This window comes from Chiloscyllium plagiosum, chromosome 20, assembly GCF_004010195.1.
Source record: "Chiloscyllium plagiosum isolate BGI_BamShark_2017 chromosome 20, ASM401019v2, whole genome shotgun sequence".
Classification (NCBI taxonomy): Eukaryota; Metazoa; Chordata; class Chondrichthyes; order Orectolobiformes; family Hemiscylliidae; genus Chiloscyllium; species Chiloscyllium plagiosum.
In genome coordinates this window covers 43,930,988-43,940,913 of record NC_057729.1, presented here as the reverse complement: position 1 = coordinate 43,940,913, position 9,926 = coordinate 43,930,988, and the positions used below count along the sequence as shown (strand labels likewise).

General features: G+C 44.6%; 1 protein-coding gene across 4 annotated transcripts in view; it reads left to right on the top strand.

Annotated features, from left to right (window-relative positions):
- mtg2 (mitochondrial ribosome-associated GTPase 2) overlaps nt 1-9,357 on the top strand; it is a 20,747-nt gene extending 11,390 nt beyond the window's left edge. For 2 of the 4 annotated variants that reach the window (XM_043710647.1, XM_043710644.1), the window contains 6 exons: nt 401-560; nt 1,524-1,671; nt 4,964-5,079; nt 5,157-5,375; nt 7,232-7,370; nt 8,906-9,357. In XM_043710647.1, coding sequence (XP_043566582.1) covers nt 432-560; nt 1,524-1,671; nt 4,964-5,079; nt 5,157-5,375; nt 7,232-7,370; nt 8,906-9,303 — 1,149 coding nt within the window. In that variant the 5' untranslated portion in view covers nt 401-431 and the 3' untranslated portion in view covers nt 9,304-9,357. Of the gene's footprint in view, nt 1-385; nt 561-1,523; nt 1,672-4,963; nt 5,080-5,156; nt 5,376-7,231; nt 7,371-8,905 lie in introns of all 4 variants that reach the window. The other 2 variants (XM_043710646.1, XM_043710648.1) reach the window with 2 other exon arrangements.
- The last annotated feature ends 569 nt before the right edge of the window (nt 9,358-9,926 follow it).

The window sequence follows — 9,926 nt, the reverse complement described above, 5'->3', positions numbered from 1 at the left end:
CAGGGAAAAGACTTTGTCTATTAATCCTATCCGTGCCCCTCATGATCTTATAAACCTCTGCAAGGTCACCCCTCAGCCTCCGACACTCCAGGGAAAACAGCTAAGAGGCATTTGATTGGGTGTGATGGGTATATGAATAGGAAGGGTTTGGAGGAATATGGGCCGGGTGCTGGCAGGTGGGACTAGATTGGGTTGGGATATCTGGTCAGCATGGACGGGTTGGACCGAAGGGTCTGTGTCCATGCTGTACATCTCTATGACTCTAAGTAGTTAGTGACTTTTAATATGTTAGAAGTTCAATATGAATAAAATTGTTATTGATTTGTTATTTAATATTTATATTTGTCAGCCTACCTGTCTAAGACAAACCCCATCACTCATAAAGTTGCTTCCACTGCAGATTTCCATAGAAGGTGTTTGGTTATGTCGACATGTGGCATGTTATTTGTTGGTATACGTTTAAGCCAACAACACTGGTGCGAAGTTTCTCCATAAGTTGCTTGAAATACTCCAAAGCTCGAGGCCTCAGGAAGAAGAAAGAGCTTTCTGAAAAGAAACTGGTAATATTAATCAGTCTTTCTTAAAATCTTCAGATGTCTTAGTAACTTTGAAAGGTATACAATTAGAAGGTAGAAAAAAGAATTCTAGTAGCCATATAATGACTATGAATATGCATTCATTTTGTAACCAGCAGCAGCTGAATGATGGCAGTTATTTATTACAATTACTGTTTACAGATTCAGTGTAAAGTTTTGTAATGGAATTTATGATTATTAAAGAGACCAGTAGCATGATACCCTCTACAGGGTTTCTTGGAGCTATGTCTCTTTAACTAATCAAATTGAACAGTACTTACTGAAACATGCAGAGTCTAACCAGGTAAACTTAGGTTAATTAATGTTGAATTATGTGTATTCAACAAAATAAAGGGCGAAAAGAGTAGTGGATTAAGCAGATAGAAAAATCTGAACAAATAAGACTGCACAATTTAAAGTTTCACTGCCAAAAAAGTTGCTTGGTGGATTTATGATGCTGTTAAATGTTTTTTTCTGGTATGCTTATGGGATTGTATTGGATAAGTTCCACAACTCCATGCCTTTTCATGTGTTGGAAAATCAAGTCTCTTGAAGAGGTACCAGTGTAGATCAGCTTCAGGGGTGACCAGGCAACCCTGAAAGCAATTTCCTGATTTTTAGCAATTTAACTGTGCATTATAAAAGCGGGAAGTTGCTGTCTTATTTATTTCTTACAGTGAGTGCTGTAATCTCACCATTTTATTACCACAGCATCCAGGGCATTGTTTACAGTACTCTCTATGATCACAATCATGAATTACCAAGAAATGTGAGTGGCTACAGTTCCATAAATCTATATATGTAAAGTTCTCTTACAAGAAGAAGAGTCATTTTTGATATCTTTTGAGGGAATTTATTCACATAGTTAGATCACTTTGCTTTAAGGAGTTTTTGTTTAATAATAGGATTGTAACGTAATTTCAAGCCATAACATTTCTTATCATTTAGACTCGTTATTTTGTGGATCACCGTACAGTCAGAGTGAATGGAGGGAGAGGTGGTGATGGAATATGCACCTTCCACAGTGAACCCCGCAAAGAATTTGGAGGACCTGATGGTGGAAATGGAGGGGATGGAGGACATGTTATTTTAAAAGGTAGATTGTTTCTTATGATTGGTGAGTGGTGCTTGCCCTCCAGGAGGGGCCAGTATTCATTCATTAGCATCAGTTGGCTGTTTGAATCTGGAGGGCATTGTAATCATACTTAAACCTGATGTGTATAAAACTTCTTGGAGAGGTCACTGGATAGTCATTATGATTCCATATTTATTTGTCGTCCTTTACTCAGGATGTGCTGAGGTTAATCGAAGCAAGCATGCTGTTGCTATCATATATGTTTGCTAATTCTACATAGTGCAGAATTGAATCTGGTTGTATGGCTCAGTTATTCACGAGATATACTCCAAGCTGTTAAGAAAGTCCTGAGTGATGTCTCTTTTAAGAAAAGAGTGGAGTCTCTACTGCTGATGCTGACCCGGGGCCTGGAGCCTCTCTCCATGCTGACCCGGGTCCTGGAGCCTCTCTCCGTGCCGACCGGGTCCTGGAGCCTCTCTCCGTGCCGACCGGGGCCTGGAGCCTCTCTCCGTGCCGACCAGGGCCTGGAGCCCCTCTCCGTGCCGACCGGGGCCTGGAGCCTCTCTCCGTGCCGACCGGGGCCTGGAGCCTCTCTCCGTGCCGACCGGGGCCTGGAGCCTCTCTCCGTGCTGACCGGGGCCTGGAGCCTCTCTCCGTGCTGACCGGGACCTAGGACCTGGCTCTGTGCAGACCGGGTCCTGTAACCTCTCTCCATGCTGACCAGGGCCTGGGGCCTGGCTCCGTGCTGACCGGGGCCTGGGGCCTCTCTCCGTGCTGACCGGGGCCTGGGGCCTGGCTCCGTGCTGACCGGGGCCTCGGGCCTGGCTCCGTGCTGACCAGGGCCTGGAGCCTCTCTCCATGCTGACCGGGGCTTGGGGCCTGGCTCCATGCTGACCGGGGCCTGGAGCCTGACTCCATGCAGACCGGGGCCTGGGGCCTGGCTCCGTGCTGACCGGGACCTGGAGCCTGACCGTGGCCTAGAGCGCCTCTCTCAGTGCTGACCGGGGCCTGGAGCCTCTCTCAGTGCTGACCGGGGCCTGGAGCCTCTCTCCGTGCAGACCGGGGCCTGCAACCTCTCTCCATGCTGACCAGGGCCTGGGGCCTGGCTCCGTGCTGACCGGGACCTGGAGCCTGACCGTGGCCTAGAGCGCCTCTCCGTGCTGACCGGGGCCTGGAGCCTCTCTCCGTGCTGACCAGGGCCTGGAGCCTCACTCCGTGCTGACCGGGGCCTGGAGCCTCACTCCGTGCTGACCGGGGCCTGCGTGCTGACCGGGGCCTGGAGCCTCACTCCGTGCTGACCGGGGCCTGGGCCTCTCTCCATGCTGATCGGGGCCTAGGGCCTGGCTCCATGCAGACCGGGGCCTGCAACCTCTCTCCATGCTGACTGGGGCCTGGCTCCGTGCTGACCGGGGTCTGGAGCCTCTCTCCATGCTGACCGGGGCTTGGGGCCTGGCTCCGTGCTGACCGGGGCCTGGAGCCTGACTCCGTGCACACCGGGGTCTGGGGCCTGGCTCCGTGCTGACCGGGACCTGGAGCCTGACTCTGTCCTGACCAGGGCCTAGAGCCTCTCTCCGTGCTGACCGGGGCCTGGAGCGTCTCTCTATGCTGACCAGGGCCTGGAGCTTGTCTCCGTGCTGACCGGGATTTGGAACCTCTCTCCATGCTGACCGGGAGCTGGAGCATGTCTCCGTGCAGACCGGTGCCTGGAGCCTGTCTCCGTTCTGACCGCGGCCCGGAGGCTGTCTTCGTCCTGACCGTGGCCCGGAGCCTGTCACTTTGCCGACCGGAACCTGGAGCCTCTCTCCGTGCTGACCGGGGCCTGAAGCCTGTCTCTGTGGTGACTGGTGCCTGGAGCCTGTCTCCGTGCAGACCGGGGCCTGGAGCCTGTCTCCGTGCAGACCGGGGCCTGGAGCCTGTCTCCGTGCAGACCGGTGCCTGGAGCCTCTCTCCGTGCAGACCAGGGCTGGAGCCTCTCTCCGTGCTGACGTGGCCTGGAGCCTCTCTCCGTGCTGACGTGGCCTGGAGCCTCTCTCCGTGGTGACCGGGGCCTGGAGCCTGACTCCGTGCTGTCCGGGCCTTGAGCCTGCCTCCGTGGTGACCGGGGCCTGGAGCCTGTCACCGTGGTGACCGGGGCCTGGAGCCTGTCACCGTGGTGACCGGGGCCTGGAGCCTGACTCCGTGCTGTCCGGGCCTTGAGCCTGCCTCCGTGGTGACCGGGGCCCGGAGCCTGTCTCCGTGGTGACCGGGGCCCGGAGCCTGACTTCGGACTTCGTGCAGACCGCGGCCCGGAGCCTGACTTCGTGCAGACCGCGGCCCGGAGTCTGACTCCGTGCAGACCGGGGCCCGGAGACTCTCTCCTTGCTGACCGGGGCCCGGAGACTCTCTCCTTGCTGACCGGGGCCCGGAGCCTGTTTCCGTGCTGACCGGGGCCCGGAGCCTGTTTCCGTGCTGACCGGGGCCCGGAGCCTGACTCCGTGCTGACCGGGGCCCGGAGCCTGTCTCCGTGCAGACGGGGGCCCGGAGCCTGTCTCCGTGCAGACGGGGGCCCGGAGCCTGGTGTTCTTTGAAGCTTGAGATTTTTGAGCAAGCAGCTATGAAGCCTTGTTTTGTCTGAGCTTTGGTGAATGATGAATATTGGTGGGGATACAGGGAGAGCACCTTTTGCTCATCCTTGTGTCATGTCATTGATCCAGCTGTTCACCATGAGGGCAAAAGGACTTCTGTTTCATAAAAGTTGGTCATATTCTAAATGTGCAATGTAATCATTGATCGGTCGAAACCCTGTCAATTTAGACATTTTTTAAAAATCTAATTTGCATTTCTAGATTCCAATTTGGAAATAATTGAAAGCATTAGAGAATTACAGTGCATTGTAAACATTGTAACCTTGTATTTAGTTTGTTTTTAAATGCTATCTCATGCTAGTTTTGCACAATACAAAAAGTCCTAAGCAGTTTTCCAGAATAAAATGGTGGTGTAAAGAAATTGTGTTGTTTTGTTTCACTTGTGTAATAATAATGGTTGTCACAGCGTCAAGGCTTCACACTGTGACTTCTTTGTAGTGTTGTTTTGTTTGCGTTGATAAAAAAGCAGTGCAATAGTCTTCTTCATGAGGCAGGTGTGCATTCCACCATGCAACGTGTCACTGTTTTATTCTTACTGCTGTAGAACATTATTGATGGTGACTTTTTGGCAGCTATATCTAAAGGGAAAAAAAATCTTAATTGTTTTCCTGACTTGTTAATGAATTAAATCTCAGCTTCAGGTTTATTTTCTTGTTTGGTAACTTATAAAATTTTAATTCATTTTTCAGTTGCTCGGCAAATAAAATCACTGTCCTCTATTGTATCCCTTTATCGCGGCAATAATGGAGAATCTGGCGGAAGTAAAAACTGTTACGGAAAAAAGGCACCTCACACTTACGTATTGGTGGGTAACAAAAATTTCTCAAGGTTTAGAATCTTTGAGTTTTTATTGGCTAAATTAAATTATTGTTATGGTCTCAGGTGCCGATTGGTACTGTAGTCAAAGAAAATGGGAAGGTCGTGGCTGATCTGTCATCTCATGAAGAGGAATATGTCGCTGTCTATGGGGGACTTGGTGGCAAGGGCAATCGCTTCTTTCTGTCAAATGAAAATCGGGCACCAATGACTGCTACTCCTGGGGACCTTGGTCAGGAACGGGTCTTGCAGCTGGAGCTCAGAACCATTGCTCATGCTGGGATGGTATGTAAAGATGCAAGCTGTTCTTGCTACTTTTTAACAATGCAGCACAATGCCGTGACTGAAAATACCTTGGTTAACCATGTAAGGCTATACTTTGTGTAACTTTAATTTGTGTCTGATTTCTGATTCAAAGTATTCATCCCATGGGCAAAAGTTCAGATGTACTTTATCAGAATTAATTAAATGAAACTATTTCTATCCTGCATTTTCTTATTGAACTCATTCTTTTTAATGATGCCTGAAAGTTCTATGACTTCCATTCAACATGGTTTGTCTATGAATCAATGTACTTGATACTGATAACTTAAATAATGTCAACACTGAGTGTTTTAATTAGAAAGCCATTTATGTTACTGACAAATGACTCCTGCCTTGAGGCATTACTTAACTGCCAGAAATTGACCAAGAACAGCCAGTGGCTTATCCCTTCCACATTCTCCCTACTGCTCATCTTTATCTTCTCTGTCAAGCTCTATATTAGATTAGATTCTCATTAGATTCTCTACAGTGTAGAAACAGGCCCTTCAGCCCAACAAGTCCACGCTGCCCATCCGAAGAGAAACCCACCCAAACCCATTCCCCTACCCTATGTTTACCCCTGACTAACACACCTAACACTGTGTGCAATTTAGCATGGCCAGTTCACCTGACCTGCCTATCTTTCGATTATATTGGTTGACAAATGAAACTTGTCATACCTTTTTAATGAACCCTTAATATTTTTAATCATTGTTATCTCTTTGCTACATTAGATAAGCGGATTCAAAGTGGAAACCATTGAGAGATTGGCCTAGTGATGAGTAATTTATAATGACTTAGCTCATCACACTTCATGGCGGAATAAATCAATGCAAAGATTTGCACCATTTGTGACTTCCTAAACTACTGTAAAGTCAATGGTGTGCAAGCACAGTTGCTGATATAAAGAAACTTGGGAGTCATTTTAATTTCCACAAATGCAGTGAGATAAAAGATGAAATAATCAGGTTTTTCTTTTAAAAGCGATATCGGCTGCAATAAACTGCTTAGCAGAATTGGTGGATCTGTTTGAAATAATAAGGATCACTTATCACCATCAAAAGATATTTACACCACCAAGGCCACCAGAATACAATCTTAGTCTCATCAGATGATATGGTTGCCATAGCACCAACGCCAATAAGAAGGGAGCTACCAGATTCACTGTGGTTATTTTCACTGATTGGCAGCTCCAAAAAACCAATCCTACAAAACCATTAGCTGAGGGGCCAAGCACCGATATTAGGCTTTTGGCTTCCTTTCATACTTTGTGATATGAAAGGAATGGAACAGCAAGACAGACAAGAGTCTTGCTTACCTTTTACCCGTAACAAGGCTGTTAGGAACCCTAGACTAAATCATTAATGTACAGTATGTAATTTGTTAATTTGGTATTTATGCAGAATCTTGTGAAATAGGTAAAACTAGCTGTACAACTGTTACCTGACTATTCATGTCTTTAATTTAAAATATCCAGTTTGTTGGTCTGTAATTGTCCCCACCACATTAGATTGCTGACTAGTTTCTTACAGAATGTAGGAGGAATTAATATGGGAGTGTGTCTGAAATCAGTCAGGGGCCTTCAGGTGCCTGGGAGAAGTAATAGTAACTAAGTTCGATGAGTGAAGTAAGAAATTTGAAGTGTAACAGATTTTGCTATGTTTGAGCACATCACTGTTACAGGATCAATTTTCTTAATCGTTATTGAAACGATTATTGCTATTATCTTCAAATGCTTATTTTTTAACCCTTTTTAAAACATAATTGATTGAACTGCATTTGTTTTGGTCCAGCATTACTTGGCAAGAAAACTTAACCTTATTTTCTATTGTGATAAGGTTGGTTTTCCCAATGCTGGAAAATCCTCTCTTCTGCGAGCAATCTCAAATGCCCGGCCAGCAGTAGCAGATTACCCATTTACTACATTAAACCCTCATGTTGGTGTGGTGCATTATCAAGACTTTGAGCAGATTGCAGGTAAATCATGTTGTTACATGTGCCTTTTTACATTGCTTGTTTTCTGTTGAAATTGAGTGACTTAAGATTAAGTTTCTACTTTGAAAGTTTAATGATGCCTTTTTTCCTTCTTAAGAAATAAGTCTGACAGTTGTCTGTACATTTAGGGAGGAATGCTTCTAATCCAGGATTTGTATTTTAGATTCCATTATCTTTTCACCTACATCAGCTCTGTTGTTGCCTTTTTGAATGCTGGACTCCCTGGCAGGGTGTGTTTGCTCAATTACTGTTGCCGTTTTGTGACTTGCTCACAAGACACTGCTTCACGTGTGAGCCTTCATGAGGGAATTATAACAAAAAGATTATCTGTCTATGAGTTTAAGCTTTGTTCAGTTTCAAACCTAATTTCAGCAAAGGTGCGACCCTGTTTTCACTTTTTCTGTACAGCAAAATACAGAGGAACCTCAATCATTCAAAGGACACGGGCAAGGGCTATTTTGTTCGGTTAATTGAATTCCGGATAACATAATGTAGCCAAGCATCGGGACCTCGTGAGCTTGCTGGATAATCCAGTATACAGATAATCGAATGCCGGATAATCGAGAGTCCTCTATAGTGTGACATCTCAAACAAACACAGAAATATTCAACACAATTCAGCATGTCTGGCAACATTTGTGGGGACAGAAACAGAATTAATGTTCTAAAGAAATAGTATCAGATTCAATGTTTAATTCTGTTTCTCTCTCCATAGATGCTGTAAGACCTACTGAACTTCTCCAGCACTCACTTTTATAACTGCTGTCTTGATCATAAAAAGAATGCTGGAGTTTGGTTTCCATTCCAACAACAGCACCAAAACATCCCAGTCAAAATACTGATGACCTACGCTTCAAGCATAGAGGATATTCTTTATTTCTCAGCTGCTCCACAATGCGATATAACTAACCAGTTATTTAGGGTCTGCTTCCATGCTGTGTGACCTATAAATGCCCTTAATTGTTGAAGTTTTACCAAAAGGCATTTTTCAAGGCTTGTAATCAGGCAAAATAAAATTGACTGTAAGCCAAAGCAAGAAGATATTAGAAGAGACAAGGTGATCAAACATATAATGTTGATTTTGGGATAGTGTAGGGGTTGAGCTGAGAATATTTCACAGGTCGACGCAACATCGAGGGCCAAAAGGTCTGTTCTGTGCTGTATTGTTCTATGTTCTATTTCTATATTCAAAAAGTAGGTTTTAAGCAGTGTAGAGAGATACAGTTGCAGGAAGGTTTAGGGCTGAGATAGCTGAAGGCATGACTGCTACTATTGGGTGGGTGAAGAAAGCAGACAATACAAAAGAGTTTTACATTAGGAAAAAACAAAAAAAGTAACCTTTCAGTGTTGGTGTATGTTTTTAACACTGAACAAGAATTGCCTCCCACAAAGGTTTTAGTCCTTTTAAAATTCATTGTGTATATGCCTATATCAATTGTATTTTTAGATAAGGAACAACATATATTTTCATCACAAACTAACTTGAAGTGGCTGTAATTGTGCATTTCGTTTCTGCAGTTGCAGATATCCCTGGAATCATCAGAGAAGCTCACAGAAACAAAGGCCTAGGAATTGCCTTCCTGAGACACATTGAACGTTGCCGCTTTCTACTGTTTGTGCTCGATCTTTCAAAGTCAGATCCCTGGCAGCAGCTGGAAGATTTAAAGTATGAACTGGAGCAATATGATACAGGATTATCAGAGAGACCATTTTGTATAATTGGGAACAAAATAGACCTTCCAGAGTCCAAAGCCAACCTTGTTCTGCTTCGAGAAAAGTTAAGGAAGCGTGTAATAATTCCAGTATCAGCACTAACTGGTGCAAACATTGAAGAACTTATATTGCATCTCAGGGAACTTTATGATGGATACCTGGAGGACGCCCAGATTAAAGGTTGCATGCCAGTCAAATGGTAAAATTATACTTGAGGAAATATATATCCAAAATAAATTATTAAACTGGTCAAAAAATAAATTGTGAGATTCTTTTGTTGTGAACAGAAAGCATTACAGACTTTCTCTTCAGAACTGCATATTATCACCAATGCTTTGTTCGAGTGAAATTAAGATTTCTACTGATGTCTAGCATGTGCAGCTCTTTGCTATTTTTGTAATGGAAATAATCTTGATTTATTCACATACAGAAAAGATTGTTTTCTTTCAGAATAATTTAAAATGCAAACTGAGTAAGTTGGAGCATGACATTTAGAAGTGAAACATGATTTGAAGGAACAAATTAATTTGGTCCAATGGTTCACAAAACTCTCCACTGCTGTCGGGATGGAGAGTCGGGAATGCATTCTTCATCTTATACCTCTGTTTGTTTGAGGTAGAAAAGAATTATTCTGATTAGGCAACATCTGCAATTTTCTTACATAATGTAACTATCAGAACAGTAGAAGGTAAACTAGATGGATTTTGGCTTTTTTGCAACCTTGTGATACTGTGTAACTGACAGGTTTTGTAAATGATTTTTGTTTCATTGTACATCTGGTTTTCTATTTTCTCAATATGCCTTTCAAACAACACAATGGGCAATG